Source organism: Pleurodeles waltl, chromosome 1_1 (assembly GCF_031143425.1).
Source record: "Pleurodeles waltl isolate 20211129_DDA chromosome 1_1, aPleWal1.hap1.20221129, whole genome shotgun sequence".
Taxonomy (NCBI): Eukaryota; Metazoa; Chordata; class Amphibia; order Caudata; family Salamandridae; genus Pleurodeles; species Pleurodeles waltl.
In genome coordinates, this window is record NC_090436.1 from 614,336,690 (window position 1) to 614,357,707 (window position 21,018).

The window sequence follows — 21,018 nt, forward strand, 5'->3', positions numbered from 1 at the left end:
CACTGTTTTGGGATTCACAGCACAAGGCTATAAATTAAAATTCCATTTCAAGAAAACCAAAATTGCTTTTCTTGGTGTCCTATTCTTATAGTACATATGATCAAATGATAGGAAGAGCCAGGCTCCTCAATTCCTAGAGAAATGTGTGCAATTACAACCACTAAACACCATCAAAAAACTGCAGTCATTGCAGGGTTTCTTCAGTTTTGGCAGCACCTATATTCCAGTATATGCTTAATGCATAGAACCGCTTGATGATTTCATATGTCCAGACTTATCAAGCAAACACACACACACACAAATCAAATTCTTAGAACACTTCAGATTGACATGCTTGAAGCAAATCACTTGCACACACATGACAACAAAAAAAACTTGATAATCCGAGTAATTCCGGGTGCCATCAGATTCACCACGTTCAATGAAGGGGACACTGTACCCATAGCACACAAATCTCACTTATATTCCAAAGCTGAACAGCATTTTGTACCAACAGACGAAATACTGACTGCTGTTCAGATGGTGGTCATCAACGAGAGACCACAAGCCCAAGGGAAATTATTATTCTTGTTGCTCCGATAACAGCCCTTAAGGCTTGAACGCAAAAACACTACATCAATGTTGGATTCAATGGGCTACCTCCCTAGCTGCCACTAATGTTGATTATGTTTTTGATCCAAAACTTCAGATCCAAGGATTTCCTTAGTATGTGCTAGAGTACCCCATGTCCACTAACATTCTGCCCCTTGATCAATATCGAATCATCTTTACACAGATGATTCATCACAACCAGCTATTGGTGCCAAACGCCAATACTCCGCGGCTTGCGCATCTGTCTGTGGGGGGATGAGGGATGGTGAATTTCACCCTCAACAGACCTACACACAGACCACAGGGGACTGCACAGCGCAACTTGCAGAGCTTCAGGCTCTAATTTTGGTACTGGAACACATGGATCCTGAACTTTCTACTTTGATTGTGTGTGATTTGTACTACTGTGTCTAGTCCCTTAATGAATACTTACTCTACTGGAGCCTTAGTGGATACAGAGACTTCAAGGGAAACACCACAAAACACAAATTATTGTTGGGGGAAGGTAGCAGATCCCAAAGATAAGCTGCCATGGGCTCATGCAGGGCATACATTGGGTCACCAACGTGTTGGAATACTTGTTGTAGGAAACACATTGGCTGATGAAACTGCCAGATCTGCAGCAGCTACAGCTTCCGTTACAACGATTACTCATTCCCAGACGAGGATGGACAAGGAAACATTGGCTGCTGTGAAAGCTTCAGCTGACGGCAAGCCCATACCACAAGCATATCATGAAAAATATTCCTACCACTGAAGTGCTCAAAATATTACCTTTGCAGCAATACCAGGGATGAGAGATTGTATGTTCCCCAATCAAGACCAGAGATTAGATCTTATCAAATCAGTGCAAGAAGGGGTTGCTTCTGCACATGCTGGTGTGGCAACCATCATCTCACTCCTGCAGAAATTAAATTGGTGGCCTGGTCTATACAAACAGTATGTCCTAAGTTTTGACACTTGCCAACAAATAAAAGGGTCCACTGTTGAATGCCCACTGCAGACACCACTCTTTATTTCCAACAAGCCATTACAGTGTGTGTACCTGTACCATTGTGGTCCCTTACAACCAGTTAGTGCATACAAATATATTAAAGTTGCTCTTGATTTCTGTGGGTGTGGCCACAATGATCGGCTGACGCTCAAACTGTTATTAAAGATTTGCAAGACTTTATCTGGACATATGTGGTTGCAGCAGTCCACTCGGACTAGAGCCCTGCCTTTGCTTCCAGGGCATTCAGGGGCACCATGGCAACAATGGCTGTTGGAAAGCATTACAGTTCTCCATGTCATCACAATGGAAATTCAATTGTGGAGCGGAAAACCAAAACTTAAAGTTACCCTTAACATCAGGAGTATTCGATTCAAGTCTTAGTTGGCTCCATCACCTGTGTGAAGTGCCAAGAGCACCAAATAATCTGCCTGGAAGGTCTTTGGGAGGACGTACCCCTTATGAAGGTAGGATATCCATGTATGTCCGTGATCTTGATGGCCCTAGTGAGGTAGCGGCCAAAACATCTTTGACATAAATGCACATGTCACTGTTCTACAGGTAACACAACAGTTCTGTGATGAGAATTCAGCAGCATATGCCGCCACCTTGGAAATGAGGAATTTCCCACCATTCACAGACTGGATTTTTAAAGTTGGGGATCTGGTTCATGAAAAGATACCTCTGAAGAAGGAGTATTGCCCATTTTACTGAGCACTGGTTCCAGTTCTGCCAGAACTGTAATTCTATCATTGCTGCATGGTTCTAAAGAAACCAGATTTTTTTCAATTCACACGTAAATTGTACCATGTGACCCATCCTGAACAATAGACCACCAGGATTCCTGGGTAGTTACCGTACCCCTCTCACTACCATTTAGGTAGTACCTCTTCAAGCACTCAGCAATGCTGAAATTATTTCCCTGAGCTTGGGGAGTGCGGAGAATGGAACTTTGTTTACTCCTGTCACCACATCATCAAGAAATGTCCACAACATTAATTTGCAGTTTTCCAAAGCAACACAAACAGATGGAATTGTTTATCATGAACAACCGATGGATACATCTATCAGTTCCCTTGTACCTGCACCGGCTCCAGTTTTAACACAGACTGCTTCTGGTTACTTTACCGACATTAATGACTTTTCTTCAAACTCTTCAGCATCAGCTACCGCACCTGTATCAAGAGCATGTGAGCTTTTAACTGTCTTAAACATATATACTTAGGGCCAGAGCTACAAGAAAGTGGCGCATCAGTTGTGATGCACCACTTTTCTTAAGCTGACCCTGCCCCACCTAACAACACCATGGTTGCACTGTATTTACAATACGGCGCACCATGGCTCTCGTTTCCACAATAGCGTCATAATTTATGATGCTATTGTGGTGCTTTGCTGGATTAGTGCTGTTGAGCTGGTGGATGAGGTGTTAAAGACTTATTTGTCCTCTCATAAGGTCCGAAGAGCCTTATCCCCTGTAAATATTTCAGCTGTTCCAGTTCCTGATGGGAGTTTTGGGATAAAGTACCGCTTGATAGCTTTGGCCCTACACAAATGATTCAAATTCCATATGTTTATAAAGTATTAATGAATTATGTCATTACACTGTTTTTTTTTCTAGTGACTGGCATGTAAAAATGGTTGATTCTATGCTTTCTGAGCTTGAATATTTGAAAGTGAAGATGTTTATATGAACACAGTAATATATGGAGAAATGTTCTGTTATCACTATTATGGACACCATTTTCTACACTGAGCTGGTACTCCTGGACTAGTTTATAATTACATACAATGGGAGCAATGTCCGACTCCACCAGTGGGGAGATCCAAAACATATGTAGAAAAGTTTGCATATTTTACTGGGCATGATGCTACAAATGCTGAATCCTATTAGTTCAAATTGCCTCCTTCAAAAGTGAGAAAACAATTGCTAAATAAGGGCAAATTGATTTATTCAGATTCCTTTTCATCCTAGTTGGTCATAGAAGGTTATGAGTATTGGAAGAAATCAATTGATTTGAAGAGTGAAATACAAGGCATGGAAGTTTTATTTAGAGCCTGTCTCATTTCATTGCAAATGATCTTTTAAATGACATGGTGCAGCAAACAACTTGCCTAGGGTCAGCGAAAATTAAAGAAAAATGCACCCTGTATTCCCTCTTTCGCAAAATTTGACAATTGGCAAAAATGTTTAAATGTCTGAGAACAGCTTAATAGTTGGGTTCAGAACGGTACCTTTAACGCATCGCTTACAGGTCCCAATGGGTGGTTGTTATGGCCAGTGGACACAAATGGTTGTCATGCACATTTTGTTAACTCCACAAGAGGTTTTACAGCCACACAAACCTGAACCTCATTGCACCATCTCACAACATTCTGGAATCATCACAACATAGGGTGTGGGTAAACTTTGTCAACAATGGTTACAATTTTCCAAATTAACAGCTGTAAAAGAACACCTTAGTCTTCTTTCTGAAGATGTAGACTTACAAGATTTCTTGTTAGGTCCCAGAAAGCCACAGTCAAAACATTGTATATGCAATATATAACAAAATATGGAAGCTTGCACACATGGAAGCTGCTGCTCGTTTAAGGCAAAAAGATAAGGAAAACTTAGAGAAAGCTCTAGCCGTTGTTGATAATTGTATAAACACTTTGTCCAATCACATTTAAACTTTAAACAACATTGTTTCTTCTGCAAATGTGATGATTCAAAATGATGTTGCTTTTACACCATGGACAGAGTCAACTTAGGTCCATTATGCAGTTGAGCTGGGCATTGCAAGTTCTTAAAAATGGCCACGTGCCTTGGAAGTACATTAACACTAAGGAGTTATCTGCTGCATTTAATTTGACACAGAAACAACAGATAATGACCAAGAAGTGAGCTAGTTACATCATGCTTAACAATGAAAAGTTAGAAATGTTGCCTTTTACTGTGGATAAAGTACCATCATCAGTGTGGTTAATACAAGGAGTGATCAGCCTACTAATGTCAACATTTCAATTCAGTTTGTGATTAAAGCATTTTCCAGTGGGTAGATTTGAGCAGTTAGGAGACAGTTATATCCATTAGGTGTGGGAGCTACTTTTTGATTACAAATGTTTGAAAGGCAAGAAAGAGGTCTTTCTTAGTGGGAGCGAATGCAAGTCTTCTGTAAGCCATGCCATCATTTATAAACCGGGGACCTTGCATGGCACATACAATGCATCCGTCGTAAAATTGGCTTGCTGTCTGAAAGGTATTCTCATTCCTTTGATTCACCCTGAGTTTCAGTTGCTTTCGAATGGAAGTTACTTAATGCTGAGTGGTCAAGGTTGCTGTGGGATGAGACCAGGTGTCTGTTATGTGATTTCAGTCTCTCAGATTGTAACTTGCTGCTACTATTTCCCCTGCGCATGAGATAAAAGTAGCAGAAGTGTGCCCTCACATCCCTACATGTAAATATAGACAAACTGAGCAGAGTGAAAGCTCTTTCGGTTCAAAAACATGTGTCTCTCACATCAGTCCATAAAAACCTATGACCTGCAAGTAGCAAGGTAGTCCGCAGAGATACAGTTCCTTTTGAATACCAACTTCCCTAAACATTTCAGTGAATTGGTCAGTCAAATTTTTTATGTTTACAACACTACTGGGATTGTACATTTTTTAAGGCTGTTGGTTCTGGATTTGTGAGCACCTTCCAGACCGTGTTTGAAGTAATGCCTTCAGCCATACACATAACTTTGGCATTAATTGGTGGTATCCTGCTGTTGCCATTTTTGATTTGCAATGGCTGCTCCATCTCAACAAAGAGACATGATGGAGCTTCCGTCAGCCCAACTGTGTTGTTAACGTATGATGCAGTACTTCAGAGCATCACTATTGGAGGAATTAGGCAAGAATTAGTCATTGCCATTTTGACCGGGTCTCAATTGTGTGCAGCCTGTCTTCTGTTGCTTGAGGTGACCCTTCTAAAACACCCTCCATCGTGTACCTTCTTTGGCTGCACATCTGATAATGTTCCTGATGAGGGCTCATTGCCAGACTTGTTTATTGAGATTGCAGTTGTTGTGGGACGCTTCTATGAGTTGCTCTTTGTGGATTTAGTTGCTCCTCGAGCTTTAACATCTGGCACGCTGCCCCCTCAGCCAGAACTGTGGCTTAGACATCGGCTCACATAAGTCCTTCCACCTTTTTTTGACAAGATGGTGGATTTATCACCTGCCGACGTGGAGTCCATCCTGGATTCACTTTCCATCAACTTGTTTGTAACTTCCTGTGGGATCATTATTATTGTTAATTTGGCATTATGGATATTTTTTCCTAAAATCCTTAAGTTGCCCTGTTTTAATTTGGCCACATAATTAGAACTGGTCTGCTTGTCAACTTAGACATTTTGTTTCTCTTCTATGTATATCTTAGCAATATTTTACTAAGATTTTAGTTAGTAGTAGTAATGTAGTAAATTTTAGGTCTTGGACCCTGCATCTTGTTCTGACAATAGGGAGGGTGTTGGGGGTTCCTTTCAGTGACTGGGCACCCATATTTTAGACTTTGGACCCACACCCTGTGCCTTTAAGAGACACATACATTTTACTCTGTGCCCTGCTCAAGTCTGTCATATTTATACCAATAGTTTACTTAGTATTGCCGCTCCAAGAGTTATGGAGTCAGCTTTCTAACCATAGAGCATACTATCACATCAGGCCTTTCCACAGAACACAACACGTTTTATTATATGAACACCTCAGAGGCCTAAAAATGTTAGAGGGGCATTCCAGCAAGCCATCTTATACTATGTGCCCCTAACAGTTTGCTGATCTTGGCCTTCTCTTTCCAGCCACTGGAAGGATTGCCCGCAGAACAACAGAACAACAGGCAGCCCCTTGCCTTCTCTCAGGTATGGGGTCAGGGCTCATTCCATAGATTGGGACAGGCAGAAGGGCTAACACTGCTATCCTCTCATGATAGACATTATGGTGCAGGTAGGAATTCTTAGACACATGATTATGTCAGGATGTTGAGACTGTTTATATGATTCACTCTAATGGTCACGATCATCACTGTATCCTGTTTCATCCTCCTAATAATCACAGCTCATATTTTTATCATAGAATGCAGTTGTTTCAATAAACGCATTGAAACTTATCCTACATTTCTTTGTCTGTCGACCACAATTCCCTGAAGAGTCAGGGTGTCATGTTTCTAGGCTGCCCCAAACCACCTTTCTTTTCTAGTTTTAGGTGCGCTGGTGCTAGCTAGCCAAAGAGGTCAGGCTGACAGCTTCTAGTCGCTGTGGGACTGACTACGTCAACCACACGCCGTGGTGCTGCTGCCCAAAACCAGGCAGTCTTACCTCCAAGGTACGAGTCCTACAACACTAGCTCTGATGTTCCTTGATCTCAGGTTCATGCTGGTCTAAGACCTTTCTGTCCCTGTGCGTCCTGGTTTCACTGGTTGTCTTTCCCATGTACTCCTGGTTTGACTGGTTGTCATTCCCATGTACTCCTGACCCTAGTCATTTGTATCCTGGGTTTCCTCTTTCACAGGCTCTTAGTCCTGGACCTTTTCATCCTACTCACCCTAATTCTTGTCTATCAGTCATCCAAGTCTGGCTCCCCTGATTTATCTAGTTCCCTTGTTTGCCTGTTTCTAATCCCTTTCATCCTGGTCACCTTTATTCATGTAGTTCTGGTCTCAGTTGTAGCACTCCTGTGTATGGCCTTCATGTGTCAGGTCTTCTGATGCTGGTTTCACTGGCCTTGGTTTCCCTAGCCCTCCTAGTCCCTGGTCGACCTGCTCTATCATACTTCTTCTAGTGTTCCTGGTTTGCCTATTCTACCTTGTTTTTATCCATTTGACCATGAGTCACTCTATTATGGTCCTCCTAGTAATGTTCCTATTGGGTCTGGTCTTCCTTATCCATCTGGCACTGGTCCTCCTACTTCACATGTTGTCAGTTACCTTAGTTCATGTAGTTCTTGTCACCCTGGTTTAGAATCCTCCTTAGCCTGACACTCCTGCACCGTCTTATCCTGGTCCCACTAGACCTAGACTTTCTAGTCCTATATAACCCCCTGGTCATTCTAATCTAGGGTCTCTAGGTCCTGCCAGGCCTGGTCATTTGTGGTTGTGCTCTTCCTGGTCTTGGTCCTTTTACTTCTGGCCCCTTGGTCCACTTTGATCTGATATCTGCGGTCTAGGCCCTCCCGTCTCTGGTCCTTCTCTCTACTGGTCTCCTCCAAAGAGGAGACTCTTTGGTCTGTCTAGTTGGGTTTGTTACTACTGGCCCTAGTTCTCCTTGTCCCTCTGGTCCTGGTAAGTGCACACAAGCCCGCATAGCCCTTCTTGCTGTCATGGTCCAGGGCCTTCTGTTCCTTCTACCTCTGGTACTTCTAGTCCTTCTGGTCCTTCTGTTCCTTCGGGTCCTTATCCACTAGGTCCAGATACTCCAGTTCCACATTCTACGGGCCCTCTTGATCCCTCTCATTATAGTCCTGGTACCCCTAGTGATGTTTTTCATTACCCTGTCCCTCATTATCTATTTGTTCCTGGTCCCCTCTGGCACTGGTAACCTTGGTCCTAGGCGCCCAGAGCTACAAGGAAAAGGACAAGAAAATCCAGGCCCAAGACTGCGGTTGGGCATTGTTCATCGCTTGGTTGCATTTCCTGATATGAAGAAATGTCCTTCAAGCACGACTCCCTGTCCCAGTGGTGGTGTATCAATACAAAGCATGCAGCGCTTTATTTTATTTTGTGGTTTTCATGCAGGTTTAAAGAGAAGTTATTTAAAACCACTTTTTATGCAAAATATCAGGGATTTTAAAATTGCTGCACTCCATATTTTTGCACTTCAGTATCCTCTTGTATGTCTTAATACTACACTCTATATTTGGGGTGCTGTAGATCTTAGGAAATGCATTGATTTGTTGTACAAATTTTAGGGACAACTGTTTTTAATTTTTACTGTTTAATTGATTATCTATTTTAATACCCTTTATGGTATCAGTATTTGTGCCGAATAAATAATTTGAATTGAATTGATTGCTAGAAGACTTTAGTCAATAGGTATTCAAGATTCAGGCCCATACAGAAACGAATCACAAAGTGTCAATTACGCTTCGGCATTGCCTGACCATTACTTTGGCACTATTGCCAGATTTCCACTATTGATGGTTACAGTGAAGTGCGGAAAGATGTGCTTTGGGAACAGTCTGTGGCTCCCATGGGCTGCCCTTCACTGTCTCCACAATAGGATACTTCATCTGAGTATATGTGCAACAACCAGCATGCACCAATCCAGTTAAGTCGGTCACGTCCAGTGTGTGTGTCTTCTTCATTTCACACCCCTTACAGCAGTAATTGTACTCTTCCTCTACCAGCATCCTGCCCTCAACTCCCAGGTGGCACCAAAGTGGTATGGTGACATTCCACTTCCGTTTCCATCTTCTCCTGTGTAAACACCCAGTCTTCCTATTTCAATCGCCATCTCTGCACACACACCTCCATCCCCGGGACCATTCTCTTGCTTACCCCATTATTCAGATTTATTTTCCCTCCTTTTGACCCTCTTTTACTGAACTTCACCTCTTTACTAGCACGACATTCCAATTTCCATTCCTTTCACTCTTCCTATTTTTGCACCGTCCACATCCTTACTAGCACCACATCTTCAGCGTCCACTCCCTCTGCTCTTCCCTATTTAATTCCTTTCAGGAGAGGACGAGAAGCACAATCGATTGGAAGCATGGAGTCAAAAAAGGAGCGGTAATAAAGCACAAAACAAAAACAAGGTTGGCCATAAAAGCGCCACGAATGTGCACAAACAGGAATGCTAGCAGGAGGGGTGGAGATATTTTCTGGACGAACACAGACACCATTGAAGGGTGTCACGGAACGGAAAACACACCTTGCCACGGGGAAGCACCAGAGGTCTTGCAGTTAGGCTCAATGATGGTGTTGTGGGGTTAAGTGAATTAACGGTGTGGATGCCTGATGACTGCTTCCTGTAGAGTCACCACAACCCTCCACGTCATTTCAGACACTATTTTCCGTCCTGGACTTTTTTGCAATCGCTTAATTCATTCTGCTTGTTGAAGCCTAGTTTTGTTTCCGTAGAAGTACTCAGACTAACACACCTGAGAGGAATGATTTGTAAGAGAAAGTTCAGGTCTGGAGATAGTGCCCTAATGGCCTGACTGAGGTGGTCACCATATACATATGGCGCCCAATCAGGTCTATAAAGGGAGACAGTGTTATGGACACAGGGCCAGATGTAGGAAGCCTTTTGCGCGTCGCAAACTGTGTAAAACACAGTTTGCGTCGCGCAAAAGGCTTAACGCGATGCACAACCTCAAATTGCGAGTCGATACCGACTCGCAATTTGAGGCTGCGACTCGCAAATAGGAAGGGGTGTTCCCTTCCTATTTGCGACCGCATCGCCATGCTGAGTTGGTTTGTGACCGCGAATGCGGTCGCAAACCAACTCGCAGTTACCATCCACTTGAAGTGGATGGTAACACATTCGCAAAAGGGAAGGGGTCCCCATGTGACCCCTTCCCCTTTGTGAATGCCAAAAAAAATATTTTTTCAGAGTAGGCAGTGGTACTATGGACCACTGCCTACTCTGAAAAAACCGAAACTAAATGGTTTCGGAAGTTTTTCGTTTTGCAGCTCGTTTTCCTTTAAGGAAAACGGGCTGCAAAAAGAAAAAAAAAACTAATTTATTTAAAAGCAGTCACAGACATGGTGGTCTGCTGTCTCCAGCAGGCCACCATCCCTGTGAGTGCTTTGACTCGCTATGGGGTCGCAAACTGCGACCCACCTCATTAATATTCATGAGGTTGGTCTTTGCGACCCCATAGCGAGTCGCAGAAGGTGTCTGAGACACCTTTCTGCATAATATTTTGCGAGTTGCAAATTGCGAGTCGCTGTGACTCGCAGTTTGCAACTCGCAAAATATTTTTTTGCTACATCTGGCCCACAGTGACGTAATCGAGGAGAGTACTTGTTCTATTTATTTTTCCACCAATCAGTGCAATTACACATCAGCGCAATTCACTCTTTTTATTCTTGATTATAAATTCCGAACAGTATGTAGCGAACCAGCAATGGCTGAAGCGAATAGAAGTAGAGTAAATTAGCGCACATTTAATATAAGGCTAAAGAATAACTCGGTTCAAATTAGCACCAATCGTGCAGGTTATGTGGTCATTACTCAAGCTGTTAAAAAACGTTCAGGTACTTGATGTCCATGCAAGTGTTGTTCCCAAGTCTTAAATATTAACGTAAGCACTATCGAGTTCCTCTAGCATCACCGCAATATATTCACATGATTGTACTACTGAAATGAACATTTCTACTGTAGATAGAGAGGGTCTGATTCACAAAGATGTTGCTGTGGATTACTCATAATTTATTACTAATTTCTAAGAGTAACCAACAAGTATGCAAGAGTAAGGGCTTGATTTAGAGTTGGTGGCGGGTACTCCTTCATAAACATGGAAGCTATGGCATCTGCCCGGCTTAGAATGTAATGTACTTGTAATAAAGTGGACGGGACACCTGCCAACCTCTGAATTAGGGCCCGAGTAACACCGACTCATACACCAGTATTTGTGAATTGGGTACAAATAAAGACATTAAAAGAAATAAACAGTACCTTCTTGGATTTTTCCTTTGCACTGAGCCAGCAAAATGAGTTCTGTCCACGCCTTGGGGAGATCCACATATTCCCCGCTTCCCATACAGCTGTAGCCTGCTCTTCTCTAAAAAGAAGAAACAAGGCATCAGATAATGAATGGTCAGGTGTACAGGATCAGATAGTTCACTTTCCCCGTGCAGAATACTTTTTTGAGAAAAGTTCATTTCTGGGTTACTGCCAAAGCACAGAAGTACAGTATCACAAACAGAGGTTAAGGGCCAAATTTAGAATTGCACCGTAATTGAAGCTCCTCTGAATTCTGCAGGAAATGCTAAATCCAGAGGAGAATCCACTAATTCAGTTTCCTCCACCACGTGGGGGTAGTATTGTCCAAAGCAATGAGTCTGCTTTAAAATGCATAGGGGCGCATCCATAACCTTTTATCACAATCTTTGTGTAGAACTGCGATGTCACAAATGTGAGCGCAACTTTGGCAGCACATCCCATCGGAACATTTGCGTTTGTATTTATTATGTGCAAATAAACAACCATCAAGTTTAGAGGTGCAGGGGGTCCATATTTCTTCTTGTTATAATACTAGCCCAGGGGTAGTGAGTTTAAAGGGGCATCCTTGCTTCTTCTGTTTTTGCCTGCATTATGACAAGGGAAGTTGGTCTATCTTATCTAATTGTGAAAAACATATGTCAAAACAAAAAAACCTTTAACAGTTGGTTGTTATCACACTGTCTTACAGGTCATGGGCACCATATTTTGTACATGTAATCTCACAGACTAATGTAGGCAAGTGTTTTGGCGTGGCCAACCACTCTGACAAACCTTGGTGATTTACACTGTGATGATTCTTGTCAACCCCTTTGAGAGGAGATGTATAGTTTTGCAAGCTGTATTTTTCAACACATTTGTAATTTTATAATTGTATAGATGATGGTTGCCTGTTTATGTGCACTAGAGTAGGTCGATGTTAGGTAAAGTGTAAGGCCAATGTTAAAGGCTGAAGGCTTCATCGGGAAAAGTCAGGTCAGATTTCATAGTTTTTGATCTGCTGGTCATGAAAAGGTTATGATAAAGCCAGTAGGCCTCTCCTACTTATTGTGAAAATCATGCAATAAAGGCAATAGTAATTTATGGATAGATTGTTATTACACGGTGATAGGCCTGTAAGTAGGTATTTTGTTACATGGAATTTCAAGGATTACCGTAGTACGCAAGGGTTTTTGGGTTGTTGATCCAACCGAAAAACTTTGGAGATAGAAGATACGCACTACAACAATCCTTGCTAGGCTTCTATTGAAGAGATAGTATTTTGCTTTGCCAACAGTAATTTGGTACACATTTGTACTTTTATGACTGTATGCGATATGGTTGCCTTGTGGAAAACATACGTTCAGTACAGACGGCTTGAATTTGTTTTTTGTGACAAGCCAATGATAACTGCTTTATACTTGATTGTTTATTTTAGAATGGTATGAAAAAAGGCAGTAGGCCTGGTAAATGGATTGTGGCATTTAAGGAAGGATTATCATTACTCTGGATTCAAGCCTACATACAGGTTTTTTTGTTACACAGAATTTCATACATTACCTTAGTATCAAGGATTTTAGTGTTGATTACTGTAAGGGAATGGCTCCCTGTTGCAGTAACCCCCCACTTTTTGCATGATACTGATGCTGACTTAACTGAGAAGTGTGCTGGGACCCTGCTAACCAGGCCCCAGCACCAGGTGTTCTTTCACCTAAAATGTACCATTGTTTCCACAATTGACACACCCCTGGCACACAGATGAGTCCCTTGTAAAAGGTACCAGTGGTACCAAGGGCCCTGTGACTAGGGAAGGTCCCTAAGGGCTGCAGCATATGTTGTGCCACCCTAAGGGACCCCTCACCTAACACATGCACACTGCCATTGTAGATTTTGTGTGTTGGTGGGTAGAAACAGGTAAAGTCAACATGGCATCCCCCTCAGGATGCCATGCCCACAAAATACTGCCTGTGGCATAGGTAAGTCACCCCTCTAGCAGACCTTACAGCCCTAAGGCAGGGTGCACTATACCACAGGTGAGGGCATAGCTGCATGAGCAATATGCCCCTACAGTGTCTAAGTCCATTCTTAGACATTGTAAGAACAGTGTGGCCATATTAAGTATATGGTCTGGGCGTTTGTCAAAAATGAAATCCACAGCTCCATAATGGCTACACTGAATACTAGGAAGTTTGGTATCAAACTTCTCAGAATAATAAACCAACACTGATGCCATCTTGATTTTGGAAGATTCCTCCAATAGGAATAGGGATGTGCCCCCTCCCATCAGGGAGGAGGCACAAGGAGGGTGTGGCCACCCTCAAGGACAGTAGCTATTGGCTACTGCCCCCAGACCTAAACACACCCCTAAATTCAGTAAGTAACCAGAGACGACCCCCCTGAGCCCCCACAGCGACGCCTGCAGAGAGAATCCAGAGGCTCCCATGACCGCGACTGCTTGTAACAAGGGACCCGATGCCTGGAACCAACACTGCACCCGCAACCCCAGTACCTGAAGGAACTGAACTTCAATGCAGGAGTGACCCCAGACGACCCTCTGCCTAGCCCATGCGGTGGCTGTCCTGAGAAGCCCCCCCTGTGCCTGCCTGCACCGCTAGAGTGACCCCCGGGTCCCTCCATTGATTCCTACCCGAAACCGGACGCCTGCTTTGCTCACTGCACCCGGCCGCCCCTGTGCCGCTGAGGGTGTACTTTGTGTGCCTTCTCGTGCCCCCGTGCTCTACAATACCCCCCTGGTCTGCCCCCGAGGACGCAGGTACTTACCTGCTGGCAGACTAGAACCGGTGCACCCCTGTTCCCCATAGGCACCTATGTGTTTTGGGCACCTCTTTGACCTCTGCACCTGACCGGCCCTGAGCTGCTGGTGTAGTAACTTTGGGGTTGTCTTCAACCCCCAACGGTGGGCTGCCTATGCCCCAAACATGAGACTTGTAAGTGTTTTACTTACCTCCAAAACTAACCTTTAATTACCTCCCCCAGGAACTGTTGATTTTTGTACTGTTCATCCTTTAACAAAATGGCGCTGCCTAGCGCGTAACGTGTGAGTCCTTTTTCTCTGTTGATTCTATTCATTTTGACACAGGTTATTTAAACGTGATTCTAGACGCGGACGCGTCCGTCCCGTTTCCCGTGTTCCATTTTGCTTCTGGCCGTATTTGCACGGCATTTTGACTTCGCAGCGTTTGAGGTAAGGGCCAAGATTATTAATGCTTTCTAAAGCGAATGTTCGGCTCTCTCTGAATGCCGTAACTTCGCTCTTTGTTTGTTTTCTATGAAAATGGACTTAAGTTCCACACACGTGACCGCCATACTGTCGTAGTCAAATTACGCTTTTTATACAATGCGATTGTGCCTTGGAAACTTACGAACTCATTGATCGATATTAGCCGCCTTGTATCATTGATTTTTGTGCAGTACGTCATATCCAATAGATCACCATGTAGCATTTTTATTTTTATTTTTCCTTTCCTTTTCTCTATCTGACTTAGTCTCCCAGACGGTTTTCCTTTCTTGAACACTGTAATGTAACTTTTGGATTTTAAGCCATATGGTGTTTCCTTTCCACATTTTAAAGTATAAGTACTATTTTCAAACAAATGTAAATATGTTGTATGTATTCCTTAACTCTGGTCTATCAGTTGTTTGACTTATTGCATCAAATTGTAAGATACCCTCTTATATACTTCTGTCAAACCCTGAATGTTTTAACTGATAGACTATTGTTGTCTGCCTCATTTTGCGAGGTATGTTTGTTAGTACCCTAGCACTTCTATCCTTCAGTCTCGAGCACTAGCTAACCTAGGGGATATCTTAGCCTTATCAGGCACTTGGGATTCTGGAAGTAATTGCGGACTATTTGCTCTACAATCTCACCGCTTCTCCTATCATTACTTTATCTTGGGAAATGCCACTGGTTGCTTCTCTGTTTCCTTGGACTTTCAAATACATCTGGGTCTGACTGTAGTCACTAATTGCACTTACGTATCAACTTTTCTTTCTTTTATCAAGTATTTGGCTCCAATTATCTCACATCCTGACTGATTATACTCTCTACGATCTTCGCATGGGATTTCCCTTTTTTGTTCACTTTCTTGATGGTGCTCTCAATGACATCTTACCTACTCATATGAATATTTCTGAATAGCAATTTGTTATTTCTTTTTATTTTCAGCCTTGAGAAAGCCCCGGCCTATATATAGCCAGAGGGGGCGAAACACGTGTTGGCTGATCTTCTATTCATCCTTTGTTTATCATATTTGGATTTTGGATTTTGTTCTCTGTCCTATTAACCAGTGACTGACTGTAAAACTGGGACTTTAATGTTTGCACAACAATAAAATCAAGAACTTTCTGAGTGGGACTTCACCCCTTTTTGTTTACTGTCTTGCCTTAGAGGACGTGGGTCCCTGTCCTCTGGTTAAGTCCCCCATTCTATAAAATAGGCATCCATACAGGAGTCTAGTGGTTCTTGGGCCCTTCCGTTTTTGGATCTGCTGATTTTTGTACTGTGTCCACTTTAAAAATAGCTTATTGCCATTTTCACAAAGACTGTATGTGATATTGCTTTCATTCAAAGTTCCTAAAGTATCTAAGTGAAGTACTTTACATTTAAAGTATTAACTGTAGATCTTGAACCTGTGGTTCTTAAAATAAACTAAGAAAATATATTTTTCAATATAAAAACCTATTGGCCTGGAGTAAGTCTTTGAGTGTGTGTTCCTCATTTGTTGCCTGTGTGTGTACAACAAGTGCTTAACACTACCCTCTGATAAGCTTACTGCTCGACCACACTACCACTACCACTACCTCAAAATAGAGCATTAGAATGATCTACTTTGCCACTATCTTACCTCTAAAGGGAACGCTTGGACTCTGTCCACACTATTTCTTATTTTGAAATAGTATATACAGAGCCAACTTCCTACAAATACCCTCTCAGACAAACCATGAGTAGATGACTTGCATGATGAGAATCCTTGTTAAGCCCTCTTTGGAGAGACAGTATTTTGCTTTGCTGAATGCAAATTTGTATACTCTTGCAATTGAATGGCTGCAGGGGTGTGGACTTTATTTAAATAGCTACTTGTCCATGGGACTGGTTGCTTCTTAAATCTACTTGTCCTGTAAAAAAATCTACTTGTCCCTTTGGTGCCATGTAGTGCAGTGACAACTTATGGCAGCAATCTCATTATGTAAGAAATCTGATAATAGCCTCTCTGTTTATGCCAGGGCTACTACTATAGTACGGCTTGAAAACTTGCAATATCAATCCCTTTTATAGCAGTTTCCTTCTCTTGCTATCTTTCCACAGATCTACATACTGGGGCTGGAGGAAGCAGTAAGCAATAGTTCCAGGGCTGGAATGCCTTTGAGTCTTCAAACCTCTTAACTTTTATGTTTTAAGGATTTTCATCAGCTCTTCTCTAATCTTTTCCCATAATGAGAACGTTTGGAAATGTACTCCTGACAATGGCAGAAGTAGGTGCTCTTCCAGAGATGGGGGAAACAAGGCGATAGGAGGGAAAGTGAACTTGTAAACCGTCAGTAGATTTTTACATGAGCAAATCTACACATGCACATTTGCTTGTGCTAAAATACAGTTCAAACATATTTTCTAGGAGTACGACTTCCGGTTCTACTTCTGTAAGCTCTTGTGAATTAATGGAAGCTACTAATTCAAAGACATTTACCATGGGTGCACTTTTGTGACTTTCTTTAAGACTTGGGTCCCTTATTAGGTCTGGCATTAACAAAGATTTTTTTTTTTGTTAAAATTCTATTTCTCTCTCTAACTATCGGCTGGCTTTACTGTGAGTGATCGCATTCTGCTCTTCCACAAGGAGCATATTGGCACACAAAGTAGTTTTGTTCAGTGCCAGGAACTATCATGGCAATCAGTGGTGTCACAAAACTAGAGGGGGCCCCCTGCAAAGAACATGGAGCACACCCCCAGACTCACTCAGGGCAGGTGCTGGCAGTGTTCGTTACAATGGTGAAGGCCTGGCAACTCCCACAACAATAAAGTGTTACAAAAACCATGTCAAAACAAGATATGCATTGATAAAACCAAAAGACTCACAAAAACTGTTGGATCGGTTGGCTTTGCCAGTACTTGTTTATTTTCATGCTTCCCATAATCGTGTTGAAAATGGTTACACTGATTTTCCATTAGGAATATTTTTTGGAAATACTAACATGCATCAACACATTTCACTAAATGACTCTGCACAGAAATAGCACCTAAAACTTCATAGTAGTGAAACCTTTTTTTTTCCTAATTGCATTTTTTTCTCAACATTTTATTTTGAAAGCAAAGAATCATCACTCTTTCTTACAAGTTTCTACAAATATTTGCATCTAATCAGAGAGCCTTCTGGGAGCTTTATACTTAGCCTCATATTGTTAAACTTTTCAAACATGTTTGTACACTTTTTTATACTAGAACCACTGCCAGTAGTGCAGTGTAACCTTAAAACGTTTATTTACAGCACTCACCCTACTAATGAAGGCTTTTCATTATTGAATCATAAATACAAGTTCCAACAGCATTACTTTATGGACACACAGATCACCTTAACTGCAGACATTTCCCTTCCCCTGTAAACTGGCAGCCAAAGAGTTTGTGCTGCAGTGGGTTCAGCCTGCTTGTCCCAAGGACAAAATATACAGTAAAACGTGCTACCCTTGACCCCAAACAATATGTCCCAGGCAGTTGCTTCCTGGGAACAGTGACTCTAACCACAGTAGGCATGAGCTGGTTTTGGTGACAAGCCAATGATAACAGCTATGGGCTTGATTGGTCTGCAGGGAAATCTTATGCCCAATACCATTTGTCTGTCCTGTTTATTATGAAAAGTGATGACAAAAGCAGTAGTTCTGGCTTATTTACTGTGAAAAGCATATGGTAACACCAATATGCCTTTAACAGTGGACTGTTATCACATCATGGTACATGCCATACAAGGGTATTTTGCTGCATATAACCTCCCAAATTTCTTGAGTAGGGAGTATTGAAGGGTTTGGGTCAGTCAGCCACTCTCCCAAACTCTGAGAGTAGACTATCACTGTGATAAGTCTTGTTAAGCACTACTGAAAAAGTTTTTAAATTGTTTTGCAAACTAATTTTGTACATATTTGTAATTTTATTAATGCATGACTGATGGGTGCCAATTTATGTACACTTCAGCAGGCCTGATTTTACACAGTGTCAAGCCACTGCTAAAGGCTAGTGGCCTTATTGGTTCATTGGGGAAAGTTATGTCAGATTCCTTACACTGGATCTGTTTATAATGAAAAGTTATGACAAAGCAAGTAGGTCTTACTTACTTATTGTGAAACGCATAAATTAAGGCAGTAGCATTTTGAGGGTGGATTGTTATTTCACTGTGACAAAGTCTGTAGGCTGGTATTTTGTTACACAGAATCTCGCTGATTAATGTAGTAGGCAAGGGTTTGGGTGTTGGTGACCCTCCTGAAAAAAACATTGTGTGTCCCGACTTACGTGCTGCTTTAACCTGGAGTCCGCAGAACGAGTGGCATGGATCCTGTTCTTCAATGTTCGGCCTTGGCCCAGGTGGAGGCGACTCTTTCTGGTAGCCACGGTGCTGCAGGCAATGGGTACGCCAAGAGCAGGCCGTGTCCCTCAGAAGTAGTGCCAGAGGGAAAAAAACCCTGAAAGGGGAAGAAACCTCCAAAAAGATAGGTTCCTGCAACAGGAACAAAAAGAATAGGTAACAGCAGGAGCAAAATACAGGAAAATACACTGGAACCGACGAGAACCAGCACAGGAATACAAGGAAGCAGGAGCGAAGACACCATCCAAACAGAAAGTGTTGCAGCGCAAGGAGAGAAAGAATCACAGACCTTAAATACCAACAAACAGGAAGCGACCAACAGGAAGTAAAAGGACACCATCTTAGATAGGGAAAAGCACATAGAACAGAATGGACTAGGAGCCATAGAGAGTAGGAAACAAGGAATGCTGGGAAGAGAAGGGTAACATGGGAAAGGGAGAAAAACATAAAGGAAGGCACAACAAGATGACAGAAAAAGAAGAAGAAGAAAAGAACAGGTGAGTGGGGGGTTAGACCTGCCTGGAAGGGCGCTGCGCTAAAAAAGAACGAGGCCCCATGCCCAATTTGGGGCCTCGTAAGGTACAGAGCAGGCCTGGGATGAGGTGCATCTTGGGACTGCGTGCTGCGGCCTGAGCCGAATGATCAGCTCGTGCCGCGCGCAGCGGCGCGACATCGTGACAGATAATTTGCATTATGTTAATCCTTATTAGATCCCATTAGCAGAGATTATTGACAAAAGCATTTTGTCCAGATTTGTAATTTAACTATGCTATACCTGATGGTTGCCTTGTGGGAAGATTTATGACCCAATACAGTATGTCTGGGTAGGTTATGGTGACGAGCCAATGATAAAGATTATAGGCCTGATTGTTTATAATGAAATGTTTCAGCAAGCCTGGCATATTGATTGTGAAAAGCATTTGTTAAAGTCAATCAGCTTTTAAGGGTGGATTGTTATTACTATTTCTTATAGCCTACAGATATGTTTTTTGTTACACGGATTATCACTGATTACCATATTAGCCAACGGTGTTAGCGCTGTTGCCCCCTCTAACAAACTGTGGGTATAGAGTATACTGTCAGAATCCCTGTTAGTCCCTCTCTGGAGAGATTATATTTTTCTTTGCCAAGTGTAATTGTGTACACTAAGTAAGGTTATGATGTATTCCTGATGGATGCCTTGTGGAAAAGCTTACACTCAGTACAGAAGGCTCAGAATGGCTAAATTATAAGACAATGAAAACAGCTACAGACCTGAATGGTTCAATAGAGGAACGTGTTTCTGTGGCAATAGGTCTCATCTGTTTATTATGAAAAATTATGATATACGAATTAGGACTGACACATTGATACTGAAAAGCATATTCTAAAATCAATAGACATTTAAGGGTGGATTGTTATTTCTTTGTATTATTAAAGCTTAACGATAGGTATTTTGTTCCATAGAAAGTGACCACTTATCTTCTTAGGGAATGAGTTTGTGGACAATTACTGTGTCTGACGAACCCTACGGGGGAAAATTTGCAATATAAAGAGTTCATGTATAATGACTTATTGAGTGCCTGTTAGAAATGGGGGTTCTGGTTGGCTGGGGTATGCACCTAAGCCAGGCAGAACCCACACAGTCTAGTTAGGGTAAGGGAGTTACACATCCAAGAAGTACTCTTTTTTTACTACAGCCTGTTTTACATGAAGGAAAACAGGATGCATTTAAAAAACAACAAAAAAAAGAATTATTTGCAGTGTACCTTGGGACCAATGCCTGCCCTTAAAAATATTTTTATCAACCATTCTAAATGGAAAGGGTCCCTTGTGGACAATCTCCCATTTGAGAATGGTGTACCATCAACTCTGAGTTGGTGGTAATATAGAAATGTTTTGTGACTACATTTCGGTTGCAAAACATTTGTACATACCACTGCAAATTGATATTAGGAAGGGACGCCTTCCAAATACCGATTCGCAGTCCCAAATTGCGATTCAATAACAGGTAACTGAATCACAATTTGGGCTTGATTTACATGAAAAATGCCTTTTTGCATTCACGAAAAAGCTTAGTACATCTGGCCCTTAGTGATTTGGTCAGGAATGAAAGGGAAGAGGTTAGTCTGTAGTTAGCCAGCACTGTAGTATCTGAGCCACGTTTTTCAGAAGAGGAATATGATTTGAAAAATGCTCT

The 21,018-nt window shown here is 42.2% G+C and overlaps 1 protein-coding gene across 2 annotated transcripts in view; it reads right to left on the reverse strand.

The window, feature by feature from the left end:
• TMEM232 (transmembrane protein 232) overlaps positions 1-21,018 on the reverse strand; it is a 756,305-nt gene that overhangs the window by 656,928 nt on the left and 78,359 nt on the right. For both annotated transcript variants that reach the window (XM_069226429.1, XM_069226419.1), the window contains exon 4: positions 11,224-11,329. In XM_069226429.1, the coding sequence (XP_069082530.1) occupies positions 11,224-11,329 (106 nt within the window). The remainder of the gene's footprint in view (positions 1-11,223; positions 11,330-21,018) is intronic.